Source organism: Nerophis ophidion, linkage group LG05, assembly GCF_033978795.1.
Source record: "Nerophis ophidion isolate RoL-2023_Sa linkage group LG05, RoL_Noph_v1.0, whole genome shotgun sequence".
Taxonomy (NCBI): domain Eukaryota; kingdom Metazoa; phylum Chordata; class Actinopteri; order Syngnathiformes; family Syngnathidae; genus Nerophis; species Nerophis ophidion.
This window is the reverse complement of record NC_084615.1, coordinates 62049850-62067736: the sequence shown is the minus strand read 5'-3', so window position 1 is coordinate 62067736 and position 17887 is coordinate 62049850. Positions and strand designations below refer to the sequence as shown.

The 17887-nt window shown below is 39.3% G+C and overlaps 1 protein-coding gene across 3 annotated transcripts in view; it reads right to left on the bottom strand.

The window, feature by feature from the left end:
* Nucleotides 1-450: 450 nt before the first annotated feature.
* Nucleotides 451-17887, bottom strand: part of stag2b (STAG2 cohesin complex component b) — a 49366-nt gene continuing 31929 nt past the window's right edge. For all 3 annotated transcript variants that reach the window (XM_061901722.1, XM_061901721.1, XM_061901723.1), the window contains exons 28-34: nucleotides 16102-16230; nucleotides 15728-15954; nucleotides 14962-15181; nucleotides 13190-13297; nucleotides 12988-13114; nucleotides 9887-9964; nucleotides 451-1982 (exon numbers count right to left, since the gene is read on the bottom strand). In XM_061901722.1, coding sequence (XP_061757706.1) covers nucleotides 1959-1982; nucleotides 9887-9964; nucleotides 12988-13114; nucleotides 13190-13297; nucleotides 14962-15181; nucleotides 15728-15954; nucleotides 16102-16230 — 913 coding nt within the window. In that variant the 3' untranslated portion in view covers nucleotides 451-1958. The remainder of the gene's footprint in view (nucleotides 1983-9886; nucleotides 9965-12987; nucleotides 13115-13189; nucleotides 13298-14961; nucleotides 15182-15727; nucleotides 15955-16101; nucleotides 16231-17887) is intronic.

The window sequence follows — 17887 nt, the reverse complement described above, 5'->3', positions numbered from 1 at the left end:
TCCAACTCCTTGAAACATGTTTGAAAAATAAAGATTTTTTATATGTTTGGAGTAACAAAAACACTGAATACAATCCTGAAGTTTATTATAATTCTTGCATGAAGAAGTTAAGACAACTATTCATTTTTAAGGGAAACATTTATTCTGTCTTTTGGTTGTTACATATTAGGTTAAATTAGCTGTTTTTTTTTTTTTAAATGAAAACTATTTGAGAACATTTTTTTTAAACAATTTCCAGCTTAAAGTAACCATTCAAGTCACAAATAAAAATTGCATTTAGAATTGTTTTTTTTTAAATGAAGAACACCTTATGTTGTACCAATTTCCAGCTTGATGCCACATTCAAGTCAAATAAAAAATGTATTGTTTTGCCCTAAACTTGAACAGTATGAAAATTAAATTATTTTAAGTGTTGCTGCTACTAAATTATTGAGTAAATATTTCCCACAGTTGAAATGTGTTGATTTTTATTCAAAAGTTACTGTCTCCAGACAAGTACAAATCAAAAAACAGAGTGGGAGAAATAGACAACTCAGGGTGTAGGCAAGAGTGCAGAAACAAAAGCACAAAAAAATGGAAATAAATGAAAATTTGAATATATATACACATGATCTGATAAGGATTGATACCATATGTAGTGGTATGTACGCAACAGACAATAAACAGTACTCTGTCCTTATAAGAATTGAGTTTTACTTACATAAAAGAATTAGGTCAAGGACATATAGGTTGCTCATCTACATAATCACATGACATTTGACCACCTCATGTCGGGTGCGCTAAGAAGCCGACGATGCACCCTTAAACATGACAACCCTGCTGACATGGAAGATTTAACGTGACAGGAGAAGAAGAAGCATGTTTAAGGCTCAAGCATGGAATGACTACAAAAGAAAAAGCTCAGTAGGCAAAACAGTTGATTAAAACGTGTGTGTGTGTGTGTGACAATTACATGTCAGATCTAAGCTTTGTCTAGCTGCCACAGCGTTGCTGAATAACTTGTTTATTAGTATGCTTCAGAGATTATATATATTTTTCGTGTACGACACCACTCAAAATCTTTAAAGCTGAATTTCATTCATTTTATCCAAACTAATTTACACATTAGGAAAGAAGGTAGAAACTCGAAGACATTATTATCAAGACAAAAGAAAAGAGCGGGGAGAGAAAAAAACGCAAAAAGGGTAAAAATACAAATCTGAAAGTCTTCCTGGCCGCGTTCCTTTTCTTACATTTGTGGGACTGAAAATTGGAAAGAACATAAGCAAAGCACATATATAAAAATCAGCACCAATTCATATAGATTTTTTTTTTATTTAAAATGTAAGATTTTGACATGATGCTGCTAGATTGTATGACTTGAAAGTGAGATGGTGGCTAAGGAGTGGTCCAAATGTTGGGGTAAGCTCTAAGACGTACCCATCCTAGTCGGCATGGCAACCACCAGCGGTCATCAGAGGAGGGCACAAACAGAAAGACCTGCGTCCACTTGGCTAACACAGTACAGGCAAGGTACTACAGTCGCTTTATAAATTACTACATCACACTTGGTAACTTACTACCATTGGAGAACAAAAAAAATGAATGTTTCTTAAGTTAAAAACACACCAATCCATCCCCCGCTGGGACAAAGGAAAAGAAAACTGGGGAAAATGCTATAGAAGTTGTGGTTTCTAAAAGGCTTGGAAGTTGGATGTGGCCTGTTACACCATTAAGAAGAGGAAGAGCTTACCCAAGATTAGAAAAGTATACATTTCAAGTCCTCTCTGAGCAAGCAACACTGAGTGTGGCTCATCATTGGTCCACGTAGAGTACAAGCCAAAACTTTGTAGTTTGTTTTTTTTTGTTCATTTTTGATTTTTCTTACAGAAAACACACTTGTTTTCGCATCTAAAATTATTTTTAAATACAAAGCTCCTCTTCTCGTATCCCAGCATGAAAATCGTCTGGATATTCCTTTAAAACATGGACACTCCAAGGACCTACGAGGAGAAAAAAAAAACATGCTTTTCACAGAGACACACACGGCTGATATCATCACATATCAAAAGGAAGAAGAAGAAGGATGCCTTGTTGGGATTCAAAAGAAAACGCAATACAATGTATTAATTCTGTCGTAATACTACATTTCAAAATCACAAATTTAAACATTTCAAACATTGGAAATCTGGACATAAATACTTTGACTAACAACAGTTTTAGACCATTTACTTTTTACATGCACTAAATCAGAATCAGAATCACTTTATTATCCCCGAGGGTAAATTTAAATTTAAAGTAAAATTACCAACATACAGTAAACAATCAATTATCGCTGTAACAGGTTAGACATGACAGCGATAAAGACATTTCCACTAAGAAGAAATTATTAATTATAATTTAAATTTTCAAATTAATCGCGATTCTTAATTGAAACAATTCTGAATCGATTTTACAAAATAAATACATGTTTTTATTTAATATACATAATATCCATATATTTACACACATATATACACATACAAACCCCGTTTCCATATGAGTTGGGAAATTGTGTTAAATGTAAACATAAACGGAATACAATGATTTGCAAATTATTTTCCTCTTTGTTCCAGAAGACACCACATCCACAGTTTCCAAATATAATTTGAAATGTGGATTCGTCAGACCACAGAACACTTTTCCACTTTGCATCAGTCCATCTTAAATGAGCTCGGGCCCAGCAAAGCCAGCGACGTTCGTTGGTGTTGTTGATAAATGGGTTTTGCTCTGCATAGCAGAGTTTTAACTTGCACTTACAAATGTAGCAACCAACTGTAGTTACTGACAGTGGTTTTATGAAGTGTTCCTGAGCCCATGTTGTGATATCCTTTACACACTGATGTCTGTTTTTGATGCAGTACCGCCTGAGAGATCAACAGTCCGTAATATCATCGCTTATGTGCAGTGATTTCTCCAGATTCTCTGAATCTTTTGATGATTTTACAGACCGTAGATGGTGAAATCCCTAAATTCCTATATATATATATATATATATATATATATATATATATATATATATATATATATATATATATATATATATATATATATATATATATATATATATATATATATATATATATATATATATATATATATATATATATATATATATATATATATATATACACATACACACACAATGTATTTTTCGGACTATAAGACGCACTTAAAATCCTAATTTTCTCAAAAATCGACAGTGCGCCTGCCTAATGTTCCGAATAATTCAGGTTGTGCTTTCCGACCTCGAAGCTATTATATTTGGTACATGGTATAATGATAAGTGTGAGCAGTAGATGGCAGTCTTTCCTTCTTTATTATGCATTTACGGCAGGTGCGACTTATACTCCGAAAAATAGGGTATGAAATATTATATATTATACATATATATATATATATATATATATATGTATATATATATATATATATACATACACAAAAATGTTTTTTTTTGCCTGTCCTGTCCAGCCAGCCACCCAGGAGGCAAATACTATTGTTGAAGTAGATGCCTATATCTGCTGTACAGATTTAAATGAGAAAAGAGAAGTGTGGGATACTTCTCTTGTTGCCTTATTTTTATTTGGCTTTATTAAATGATTGGATACCATTGTATTCAACAAAACCAGTTTTCTTTTAAGTTGTGAAGAAATTTATCACAATTTTCATCAGAGCAATTATTTTCTTGTGTTTCAAGTAAAGGGGCCAGATGTGGCCGTTTTAAGAGGCTGGTGGGGTCTGGTACGCAATGTTATTGAAAAGCACTGATTTTGAATCGAAAATCGATTCTGAATAGAATCATTACCCCCAAAAAATGTAATCGAATGGTGTGGTGCCTAGAGATTCACAGCCCTACTGGTTACATTTTTCAACATTATGACAACTTTCCAGAGATGAAATAACACAATTTAGTCATCTTTACTCCCTTTGAATCCCCTAAATTAATCCTGTGTGAGGTTTAGCCAATCAGTGGCTACGATACTAAACAGCACGGTCTGATAGGTTTGGTTTACTATTGTGGCCAGTACTACCGTCCTATTGATCGTGTTGGATCATTTAGGATTTTTTAGGTTTTAAAATGCTTACTTTCAGACCAAAAATAGTATAGAATATGCAATAAAAATATATATAATTTATATGTGTTTTGTGAAGCTGTAATGTTTTGCACGCGATGTGGCGGGGACGACTGCACATTTTTCTACTTATGGCGGCCCTCCATGAACACAGATACGAATGTATATACGACGGATATTGCCCTCCAAAATAGTCTCTTTTTGATGAAATAACATTAGAACAACTCCTATAGTGTGTAAATGGGATAAAACAAAGAACATGTTTACTTGACCCACTTCCTGGGAAACTTATCAAGGACCTGTTTGTAATATTAGAACCATAAATGTTATAAACTTAGCACTTTCCTCGGGCACTGTTCCCCTAGCATTCAAAAGAGTGGTTATTCATCCTCTGCTCAAAAGACCTAACCTCGATCGAGACCTCATGGTAAACTACCGACGAGTTTCCCACCTTCCGTTTGTTTCAGCTAAATGAACACTTAGCATCTATCAATCTCTGTGAACCCTTTCAATCCAGTTTCAGGGTAAATCACTCTACGGAGACAGCTCTTGCAAAAATTATTAATGATCCATTGTCCATGGTTCTCGCCCGGAAAAGGGTGGAATGCCATCTCCGTAGGAGTCTTGTTCACGAGTGGGGGAAGAGTGGATCGTGAGATCGACAGGCGGATCGGTGCGGCGTCTTCAGTAATGCGGACGTTGTATCGACCCGTTGTGGTGAAGGAGCTGAGCCGGAAAGCAAAGCTCTCAATTTACCGGTCGATCTACGTTCCCATCCTCACCTATGGTCATGAGCTTTGGGTCATGACCGAAAGGATAAGATCACGGGTACAAGCGGCCAAAATTAGTTTCCTCCGCCGGGTGGCGGGGCTCTCCCTTAGAGATAGGGTGAGAAGCTCTGCCATCCGGGAGGAACTCAAAGTAAAGCCGCTGCTCCTTCACATCGAGAGGAGCCAGATGAGGTGGTTCGGGCATCTGGTCAGGATGCCACCCGAACGCCTCCCTAGGGAGGTGTTTAGGGCACGTCCAGCTGGTAGGAGGCCACGGGGAAGACCCAGGACACGTTGGGAAGACTGTGTCTCCCGGCTGGCCTGGGAACGCCTCGGGATCCCCCGGGAAGAGCTAGACGAAGTGGCTGGAGAGAGGGAAGTCTGGGCTTCCCTGCTTAAGCTGCTGCCCCCGCGACCCGACCTCGGATAAGCGGAAGATGATGGATGGATGGATGGATCCATTGTTTACCATAACAATGTGACCTCGGAGTATGTTAAGGTAATGTGCGGCGTTCCACGGGGTTCAGTTCTTGGCCCAGCACTCTTAAGCATCTACATGCTGCCGCTAGGTGACATCATACGCAAATACGGCGTAGGCTTTCACTGTTGTGCTAATGACACCCTACTCTACATGCCCCTAAAGCTGACCAACACGCCAGATTGTGGTCAGCTGGAGGCGTCTTAATGAAACTAAACATTGGATATACGCTACCTTTATGCAACTCAACGCTAACAAAACGGAAATGCTGAATATCGGTCCTGCTAAATACCGACACCTATTTAATAATACAACTTTAACATTTGATAACCAAACAATTACACAAGGCCACTCTGTAAAGAATTTGGGGATTATCTTTGACCTAACTCTCTCGTTTCAGTCACACATTAAGAGTGTTACTAAAAGGGCCTTCTTTCATCTCCGTAATATCGCAAAAATTTGTTCCATTTTGTCCACTAGCAACGAACGCTGAGATCATTATTCATGCGTTTGTTACATCGCGTCTCAATTACTGTAACGTATTATTTTCGGGTCTCCTTACGTCTAGCATTAAAATATTACAGTTGGTACAAAACGTGGCTATTAAAACGCAGCTGTTAGACTTTGGACAAAAACAAGAAAGTCTGATCATATTACCCCTATACTGGCTCACCTGCACTGGCTTCCTGTGCACTTAAGATGTGACTTTAAAGGGGAACATTATCACCAGACTTATGTAAGCGTCAATATATACCTTGATGTTGCAGAAAAACGACCATGTGTTTTTTAACCGATTTCCGAACTCTAAAAGGGTGAATTTGGCGATTTAAACGCCTTTCAATTGATAGCCTGTCGGAGAGATGACCTTTCACCCGTGACGTCACAACATGAAGCGATCCGCCATTTTCTCAATCTTATTACACGCACCAAGTCAAATCAGCAAAGTTATTTTCCGTTTTTTCGACTGTTTTCCCGTACCTTGGAGACATTATGCCTCGTCAGTGTGTTGTCGGAGGGTGTAACAACACGAACAGATACGGATTCAAGTTGCACCAGTGGCCAAAAGATGCGAAAGCCCCTCGTTTGTTCCGCACACTTTACCGACGACAGCTATGCTACGACAGAGATGGCAAGAATGTGTGGATATTCTGAGACACTCAAAGCAGAGATAAAGTCAAAGAAATCTGCAATATTGGAAAATAGACCACCACTGAATCTGCCGGAATGTGTGAGCTATTCAGGGACGACGGCAGTCTGTTCCCGCAGACGAGCGAGGTAAACCCCCTGGATGTCTTGGCTAAGACGTGATTTATTTTTCTGTCTCATTTTGTCCACCAAACTTATAATGTTGTGCATGAATGCACAAAGGTGAGTTTTGTTGATGTTATTGACTTATGTGGAGTGTGCTAATCAGACATATTTGGTCACGGCATGACTGCAAGCTAATCGATGCTAACATGCTATTTAGGCTATCTGTATGTACATATTGCATCATTATGCCTCATTTGTAGCTATATTTGCATCCAACCTTTCCCTCAGCCCACATTTAATGCCAAACAAACACATACCAATCGTTGGTTAGAAGGCGATCGCCGAATTCGTACTCGCTTCCTCCCGTGCCGCTGTCTGTCGTGATATGGCTCAATGGCTTCAGTTTCTTCTTCAATTTCCTTTTCGCTACCTGCCTCCACACTCCAACCATCCGTTTCAATACATGCGTAATCTGTTGAATCGCTTACGTCGCTGAAATCCGAGTCTGAATCCGAGCTACTATCGCTATACCTTTCTGTGCTATCCGCCATGTCTGTTTCTGGTGGTTTCACGCTGTGATGTCACAGGATAATGGACGGGTGGATATACCGATGGTGAAAATCAGGCACTTTGAACCCGTTTTTCGGGATATTGCGTGATGGGTAAAATTTTGAGAAAAACTTCGAAAAATAAAATAAGTCACTGGGAACTGATTTTTATTGGTTTTAACCCTTCAGAAATTGTGATAATGTTCCCCTTTAAGGTTTTACTACACGGTCTAGCTCTATCCTATCTTGCTGATAATATTGTACCATATGTCCCAGCATAGTTTTCTAGTCTGGCTCTAGTACTCTGGAATGCCCTCCTGGTAACAGTTAGAGATGCTACCTCAGTAGAAGCATTTAAGTCCCATCTTAAAACTCCTTTGTATACTCTAGCCTTTAAGTACACCCCATTTTAGACCAGTTGATCTGCCGTTTTTTTTCTACTTTGCGAGGGGGGCACAGATTCGGTGATCACAGATGAAGTGCACATTTGAAACACATTTGGACTTCTAAAAATTGATTCTCAGAGCTACCTGCAAGCTTTTGCTCACTAACACACACAACATATAACACCATATGAGATCTGTTGTGGGTGTATGGATTGTTCTTGCTAGCTTTGACTTTGTAGTTTAGTCGCCATTTCAAGTGACTGTCTCCTAGGGCTGGGCGATATATTGAATATACTCGATATATCGCGGGTTTGTCTCAGTGTTATATAGAAAATGACTATATCGTGATATACGAGAAAACATCCTCATGCAGTTGCTTTTAGCTGAGGGCATTACACTGCAGGCGTTTCTCACTCTTTTGTCTTTGCTTCTCACAGAGACAAAGCAAGCGCACCTTCTTACGTCATACGCCCTCGCTGAGCAAAGAGGTAGCGGAAAGGGGAACATTAGCAGTGGAAGGTGCTAAACAAACGGTGCGAGTGGTAATACGAGAGGGAAAAGGTGCGAATCTGGTAACAAATTAAGGAAGGATTAATTCCCAAGAAAAACAGCCCAAGGTCCATCGTGTGGCGGTGGTTTGGCTTCAAGTGGGAAAATGTTTTACAAGTATGTAGCATCATTTGAAAAGTCACCCGCTAGAGAATGAAGAGTGCTTGAAACTCTGCATGTCAACATCTCGGCTGGTGCCACACCCAACAAAATGCCCAAGCAACCATTTCCAGATCAACACCGTATGAAAAAAATAGTCAACAACAGAAGGAGATAACGTCCGCAGTAACCTACCACATGGTGAAGGACATAAACTATTGGATTTCCTATTTTGCAGCTCATTTTTATTTGACAATTATTGAAATATCTTGTGTGAAATCATGCACAAAAGTGCACTTTATTTGTTTTAAACTATTGTAGTGGCATTCTGTACAAAAAGTGCACTATAATTTAGCATTGTTTATCTTGAAGACATCATGCACAAAAGTGTACTAATGGCTAGTTTTAAAATGTCTCTGACAATTTTATACTTTGTTTTGGAATTTACATGAATGTTTGTGCCACTGCTTAATAACTGTTAATAAAGACAGTTTTGGTAAATTGACTTAGTTGTGATTTCTCTCTGCATGAAAGTTTTAAAATAGCGTATATTAATGCAGTATGGACAAGAATGTTTTGATGTAGACGGATAAAATCATCATACTGGTGTTATTATATGCATCAAGTGTTAATTAAAGGCTAAGGCAAAATATCGAGATATATATCGTGTATCGCGACATGGCCTAAAAATATCTAGATATTAATAAAAGACCATATCGCCTAGCCCTACCGTCTCGACATATATATAGTTAAGGGCAGGGCGACCGAATTTGTTGGGGATAAATGAGCGCTATCAGACGCATTATTTTCCCAAGCAAATTTTTCTTTTCACAATGACATTTCACTTACATTTATGTCAATTTCCCTAATATTCTGTATTTAACAATGGGTTCCGATTTATTGGCCAATTATGTGACTCCGTCCGCGGTTACGTAAATCATATGGCCTTACTTTTTTGTAGACTTTAGTGATTATTGATTATGCATACTAGCGCTGTGTCAAATTACAGGAGTAACCATGATGACATCTCAAGCTTGGCTCCTCTTTTGTTTCACCGTCACAAGTTCAGGAATTTGCATGCACTTTTTGCACAGCCCAATAACCGTTTTTTTTTTATTATTGTATTTTCATAATCGTGAGAGGTCATAATCAAAATCGAAACCAAAATGTTTTTAATTGTCCGGTCCAAACGGATATCCTGTTCAGAGAAACTTGCGAGCTGGAGCCTGTCCTCGCTGACTTTGTACGAGAGGTGTATACGCACGCACGCACACAGACAAACAAGCATTCACACGCAAGTCTCCAATTAACATAAACCATTCATACTTTTTGTAACATAAAGCACACATGCTAAACCACATGCTCCACTGTGCTGCGCCATTCTTAGTTTGAATTATTAGCAAATTAAACAAGACACTCATCCATAAGATGTAGAGAAATGTTTTTCGGTGTTATGTCCAGCAATCAATCATGTGAAACAAAACAATGTCCGATGTGTCTGACCTGAATTTCAAGGCCCACTGTAAGAACAAACCCCACAAGGAATTTGGAGCACTCAAGATAGCTGAGCTCGTACAGAAACGTTTCATATGCTTGGTGTCTGCTCGTTAAATGAAGCGCAGCCGCCGCCGGGACAAGTGTTGGATGGGTGGCGTTACAGCCAGTGGGGCCGGTGTGCACACGTGTGACATTTGGCATGTAAGAAGTTGCTTACCGACTCATCCATGATCGAGGCGGGGTCGAAGTAGTCCGGCTTCAGCTCAGACCTCTCACGACGATTTTTAGACGGTGGCTGGAGGAGAAAATATTTGTTGAAGTGGCTTCAAAAATAATACATTTCATAGAATACATAGGTAGAAGAAATCATGTTCACATTTGGTATGCATGCTCCACATATAATTGATATTACATGTAGTTCTGCTTTTACACATCATGCATGATGTTGTGGACTGGGTGTAAATTGTGAAATAGATTGATCATGATGTTGTAATGCACTGTCAACACAAAGTTTCATTAAAGAAAACACAGACTCTTTTACACGCAGCCAAACAAAAGAAGCTTTTTGATGAAGAGGATAGTTTTTCTTTTCTCATTTTCAAATGACATTTGGCAATCAACACAAGATGCTATTGATCATTGTTGCAATCCTAACAAATCCGTGTCATCAACCATCTCTGACAAACTCAAATCCTCAAAGCTCTTGTCTTTGTGGGTTTAAGTCAACCTCTAGTGTGGGTCATTAATAAAAAGATTAAATGAATTCAAAAGACAATAGGAAACTACACGACTGAGATGCTTACTAACCCCCTATCTTCTTTTCTTGGTCTATTAACCCTCTCTGTCCCTCTACTCTACACTCTCTTGCTTTCAGCCCACCTTGTCAGTACAGAGGGACACCTAATGGAGCCTGGGTTTTCTTAAAGAGGTCTTCCAAAGATGTTTTTCCCTGGCCTTATTTGCCAGTAATTTCTCATGTGAGCTCCAGTTGGTTCTCTTTAATATCTTAGGAGTTTGCTCCTGGACCTTCCTATGTGTGTGAAAGATAAAGTACATGTAATATATCACTTTATTAAGGAACATAGGTGTTACAATTGATATGTGGTTCCTTTTTCAGCCTTACGATTGTAAAAAATAAAATGTTACCGACATTTTTTTTAACTCTACACGTATAGATTTTTTTACAACAAAATGTTTTATGTTTTTTTAATGTGGAAGTATATGTGTGTGTAGACATGGCACAAAGAGTTCTGTAAATTACATTTAGTGAGGCAACGAATGCGTACAGGCTAAGTCCTAGCTGGTGATGGTATGACAAGGAGAAAGGCAAGGAAAGGTGAGGAGTTGATGTGTGCTTATGTGCTGAAAGGAACGGGTGTCTGTTGAAAATAAGTTTGCAGATGTTATTCTGGCATAGTTGGAGCTGGCAGTAAGCAGTTTGTTTCAATAAAAGAGATCGTTGGTTGAGCACTTCCTCGTCAATTCTTTCAATGTCTGGACAAAAGCTATAATATTTTAGCTTTTTAACATAAATCAGAATGTTGGTAGATAAGGGCTATTTCCGGACGTGTGTTTCAAAATGAGGATGTTAGGTCAGCCCGCAGACTATACATAATATACACTACATTGCCAAAAATATTTGGCCACCTGCTTTGACTCACATATGAACTTTAAGTGCCATCCCATTCCTAACCCATCGGGTTCAATATGATGTCAGTCCACCTTTTGCAGCTATTAGAGCTTCAACTCTTCTGGGAAGACTGTCCACAAGGTTGCAGTGTGTGTTTATAGGAATTTGACCATTCTTCCAAAAGCACATTGGTGGGGTCACACACTGATGTTGGTCGAGAAGGCCTGGCTCTCGGTCTTTGTTCTATTTCATCCCAAAGGTGTTTTATTGGGTTCAGGTCAGGACTCTGTGCAGGCCAGTCAAGTTCATCAACACCAGACTCTGTCATCCATGTCTTTATGGACCTTGCTTTGTGCACTGGTGCACAGTCATGTTGGAAGAGTAAAGGGCCCACTCCTAGCTGTTCCCACAAGATTGGGAGCATGGAATTGTCCAAAATGTTTTGATATCCTGGAGCATTCAAAGTTCATTTCGTTGGACCTAAGGGGCCTAGCCCAACTCCTGAAAAACAACCCTACACCATAATTCCTCATCCACCAAATTTCGCACTCGGCACAATGCTTTCCGAAATGTACCATTCTCCTGGCAACCTCCAAACCCACACTCGTCTATCAGATTGCCAGAAGGAAAAGCGTGATTCATTATTCCAGAAAACGCGTCTTCACTGCTCTAGAGTCCACTGGCGACGTGCTTTACACTACAGCATCAGACGCTTTGCATTGGACTTGGTGATGTATGGCTTAGATGCAGCTGGTCGGCCATGACAACCAAATCCATGATGCTCTCTGCGTACTGTAGGTTGGCTAATTGGAAGGTCACATGAAGTTTGGAGCTCTGTAGCAACTGACTGTGCAGAAAGTCGGCGACCTCTTTGCACTATGCGCTTCAGCATCCGCTGACCCCTATGTCAGTTTACGTGGCCTACCACTTCGTGGCTGAGCTGCTGTTGTTGTCAAACTCTCCCATTTTCTTATAATAATGCCGACAGTTGACTTTGGAATATTTAGGAGCGAGGAAATTTCACTACTGGATTTGTTGCACAGGTGGCATCTTGTGATAGTTCCACACTGGAAATCACTGAGCTCCTGAGAGCAGCCCATTCTTTCAAAAATGTTTGTAGACAGTCTCATGCCTAAGTGCTTGATTTTATACACCTGTGGCCGGGCCAAATGATTAGGATACCTGATTCTGATCATTTGGATGGGTGGACAATTACTTTTGGAAATATAGTGTATGTCATACTGTTAATCACTATAACAACTGTAAGTGTTCATTGGTTTGCCTCTAGAAACAGATTTATTCACTTCCTCCACCACAACCTTTCAAAATGAGGAGATATAGGCAAAAAAGATGTGTTGTCACATTTCAAGTTGATTTTTTCCTTCCAGAAACGGAACTTTAAATCAGTCCTAAGCGAAGGCAACAAAACCTTCTGAAAGGCGATACTTATGAAGGTCGCTTGCAAGTCATGCTGAGAACTTGAGGGGATATTGTGAAGCTCTGTGCAGACACCATTACTGTAGCCTCACAAGAGACGAAACACTTTACAATAATAGAAAAAAAGTTGTGAACTTTATAGTCGACACTTTACTGTAGCAGTGTGTCTGTTGCCCTTCAGACAAAGGCAAAACATACATTTTATCGCACTTTGTTGCTGTTAATAAATGAACAGTTGAGATCATTCTTACCAGGTCAATGTCCATGGTGTCAAAGTCCATGCCTTCATTGAGGTCATCCATACGACCCTCAGATGACATCATCACATCTTCCACAATTGGCTCTTCATCTTCCTCCATGAGGCCGGTGCCGCGGCGTCTGCACGCACGTGCACATACAAACACGGTTATTGAAACACAGGTGTAAGAGGGGTACAACAGCTGTGTATCTTACATAGCATGCTGCAGATTGGTCCTGAGCTTGGCGTAGTTCATGGCTCGTTCCTGCTGCTGACGAGCCTCTTCTTGCTGTCTCTGGGCTAGCATCCACGTCACTTGGGAACTAGACGAATAGCAACAATAAGACGTTTGTGTTCAACAATCAGCTACAAATACAGTTTGGATGCCTCTCTCGCAGCATCAAGGTTTCAAAAAACACTTCTGTCACTGTATCTTCTGCAAGACCATTTGGCAGGCAGCTGAGATTCACACTTAAATTCTAATCCCAGTCTTAGAACAGGCTCGATAAAGAATTGAAAAATGGTTCTGGATCTGGGCCAACATCCTTTTAAGAAATGAGAACGGGGGCATTAGCAGTCTAGGAAATTCATAGAAATGAATGAAACCAGATAATATAAATCAATTCACAGAAATTAATGAAACCAGATAATATAAATTAATGACGTCACTATGGTATAAAATGCAAGACAGTTAAATTTGAATAAATGAAAAAAAAAAAAAAAATGCGGTTAGCAAATGAAAGTTGTTTGTGGATGTCTTGTTTTATTCACCGCATTTTTCGGACTGTAAAGTTGCACTTAAAATCCTTTCATTTTCTCAAAAATGAACAGTCCGCCTTAAAAGCCAGCGCGCCTACTGTTCTGAATAATTCTGGTTGTGCTAAGCGACTTCGAAACAATTTTAAAAGGTACATGGTGTTTGATGAGTGTGGCTGGTAGATAGCAGGTTGACTGGCAAGCAAGCCCAAAACTTTTAAGTTTAATTGAGAATATACAAAATTACACAACGTTTAAAAATCTGACAAAATGTTTCCGTACAAATTTGGTGAGCTATGAAGCCGCACCGTTTGATGGCACATTGGCACATTGCGGCAAGCGTAGTCAGGCATACTGTGCTTCAACTTACAAGTATTATTATGGTGTGTGAATAAGGATAAAAAAATGGCACCTATTAGAAGACATTTTTGTCACAATTTTATGCAAAATCAACTTTTCTTACTACTTGGTTTATGCTAATGTGTATTTGGGATTGGCATACCGGTAAATCTCTAAAATTTGCGCCCATCCGCCGCTATAGTTATACAAGCTCCTTTTTCCTCTATCCTCTTGCTGTGGGGCATTCATCCTCGGCGGTTGCACTCTCTAACATAAAGTAGCGAACAGTTCTAACTTAAATCTGTCAGGGGATTTGCAATGGAAGCACTAAAAACTATCGGTACAACAAAGATGACGGGGAGAAGATGCTATCAAAGTGGAGCTTCGTAAATAAAATTGCTCACGAAACGGTGGTTCTGAAGAAATGGTCAGAAAGCAGCTTGTAGATAGTCTGTAAATCATAATCTATTTAACATTTTGACCAAAGAACCACTTTTACATGTTATGTAGACCAAAGGGAAGAATAAATGTGTTAAAAAAAAAAAGGGGGGGGGGAAGAAAAATCATAATAAAAACCCCTTCACCTATAATCCAATGTGCTTCTAGACCTGCTCATTGGCCACGTGCCTTATAATACGGCGCGCCCTATAGTCCGAAAAATATGGTAAATATTAAATGAATGGCTTTTACAGCTCATTATTTCCACCACAAAAATGGTTAACAATCAATATATCCTTTGTGAGAAACAGTGGACATTTGTGTTTTGTAACAAAAGCAAAATTAAAAGTCCACGCTGGGTCTCAGGAGGGTTTATTCTTGCCAAGCAATTTGTTTTGAGAGACAAGCCCTGTGACATTTGGCTCTATGCAGAGAGCTACATATAGATACATACTTGTAATCCATGGGTGTCTGGTGGTGCTGAGGTGCCTGATGATGGTGTTGTGGGTGTTGGTGGGGCTGCTGCTGGTCATGAGGGAGGGAGTAGACGCCCATGTAGCTGTCGTCACGACCCCTTTTAGGCTCTCGCATGGCAGTGGAGGTGAGGTGTGGGGATGGCATCATGACGGGGGTCTGAATGCCTTGCGTCCACACCTCACTGCTACTGCTCTCCTCTGGAAATAAAGAGGCATTTTGTTAGGAATAGAGTACATACAGACCAGTTTTACTGGACAGGTAGTTTCACAGATTCAACTTTGAACAGATGGCCCATAATTTGGTAAACGAAAAAAGTATGTGGCAATATCAATGTTCCAAATGTGACTAATGCCACAGCCTTAGGTGAACCAGCTCAGAATTAGCTTTTGCTCAGTTGCTAATGAAATGAAGTGGAAATTGTGATAATTAGAAGGCTCCCGCCATCTGCTGTTTTATGTGTTTGCCCATCAGCTCGACTGGTTGAGCCAAGATGTTTGGAACACATTGGAACAGTTGGAAGACACTTTTGTTTTTCTGGGCTTTAACTGGAACTGGGTTTTATATGTGCACCCCTCACATCAGAGAGAACTGGTTTATTTGTGCATAGGCACGTAACACAAAATGTTTCCTTCTGTTTTTTGAATCTACATTAAAATGTCACAGCTTTGTCTTGGTATTACGAGATGCACAGAATTCAGCTCTAAAAAGGTGAATGCTTTTATTGATTTCCAAATGTTTTATACCTTCTGGTAGCTTCCTCTTGGCTGCAGAAGTTCCTGCTGTTACAGCAGGAGCCTTGGTCTTTTTGGAACGAACGGAAGAGCCTCTGCTGGAGTAGCCACTCATCACTGACATAGTGTCGTCATCCCCACCAGCCTGTAGGGAATTCCTGTATGAAATGAGGGGGAGCCAGCAGTCCTCTCGTTGCAGTGCCATCTGGAACGTCATGAAACGCTCCAAGTACATGTGGCTGTGGAGGCATAGGAAGGTAAGGGTTAATATTAACACATCCTAAAACAGCCACACAGGGGTTGAAAAAAGATGAGGTAGACCAGTGGCTTGAAACATCTGCTGCCCTGACCCTCACGTTGACATGCACAGTAAAAAACTAACTTACACAGTCCTTTTGTCTTGTCTCATCAGCTTTGAGGAGAACTCACTGAGGATGTCTAAGAAAGCCAGGTTGAGAGGAGGTCCTCCTTCTCCCTGGGGACTTGGGTCCTTAAACGCAAACTCGATTCCATCCCTAGAAAACAATCAGAAAAATAAAATGTGAGCTGGGAAGAAATTTGGTTATGTTGAAAGAAGCAACTACAATGTGGAATACATAAAAAGTACATTTTTAAGTAAAATCCACTTCTTTTTTTTTGAAGGTGTTAACTGATTCAAATCAAGCTCAGAGAAATTACGTTTTGCATCCCGACATGCACCAAGCGAAATCGAAACGTCATCTTGGCAGGAAAAAACGTGAGTAAGTTACTTTCTCCGTGTCTTTCTCAGTTGTTTAAACTTTGGTAGACAGATGTTGTGCTTCAGGGTGCCAGGACAAACAAGGAGATGGGAAGGGGAAAGCGTTTTACCACAGTCCCAAAGATCCCAAAGTTTGACAAGTGGATTACAGCAATAAAACATTCTAAAGGCGTGCAAAACACTCGGCCCTGAACAGTCAAGAACATTTTTATGTACTGAACGCTTTATATCTGTCATTATTGTTTCTGGCCTTTTCTTGGTTTATGTAAATGTGAGTTGGATCCATTTGGATCTGATTTAGCTGTGTTAATAAGCTACACAGAAAAACAAAGTACTTTTTGCTCACTCAGCTACAAGCAATCAACAGCAGAAAACGAAATAAAATCAAATTGTTGCTCTAATGCTAGACTGCAACAAGTTTTTGCTTTTATGTAGAGAACGTTTGAAACTTTGTCCTTCGTTATGGCTCACTCAATAGTGCGGCTGGACGATTATGGAAAAATAATAATCACAATTATTCATCCACCCATCCATTTTCTACCGATTGTCTCTTTTGGGATCGCAGGGGTGCTGGAGCCTATCTCAGTCGCCACCTCATCGCAGGGCCAACGCAGATAGACAGACAACATTGGTATTAAAATTACAATGATTTTTTTCGTTTGAAAACACAAATATTTGAAAGAACAACCACATATAAATTAGTAAGAAATAAAACAAAGTGAAATAATAATATAGTAGCAGCAATAAATGAAAAAAAAACTATAGAGGGGTTGCACATCCAAGCACTTCAGGTTTCAGGTGACGATCTGGAGCCTCATTGTTAACCTTAATTAATGCAGATTTGGGCATATTTAGAAAAATTTAGAGGCGAATATAAAAGCGATCAAGAAAAAAATATTTAAAATGGGATGTAGCGTTTTTTTACACTCTTAAGAAAAATATTTTTTTTAAGATTTAAACTATCATCACCGAGACGTTACTGCTCGCTATACAAGCTCACATCATGTGACACTCAAAGTATTGAGAAGAAAAGATTGGAGGCACATCAGGTTTTAATATCTGAGGGGTTTGAACATTAATCGGTGAAACACATTGTTTGATTTAGTCCTGCGTCGGTAAATAACGTATTTGATTGACATAACGAGTGCCGTGCTGGTTATCTTGACGCTAATAAGAAAAAGGATAAGTTTTTTTGCAGTTGATTTACTTGCTATAAATAGTTTTATTTACAATTCATGTCTCTAGTTTTTATGGTGTGAAGTTCATATTTTGTCGCATTATTCAGCCATGTAACCTTCTTGACTGCACTTACATGTAGAATATATGTAGAATATATTCATATTATTCATATATTATATGTTTTATATATAATATATTTTACATATTACTTATTATTATTATTGTCTATAGTGAACGAACTGTGGTGCTTAATT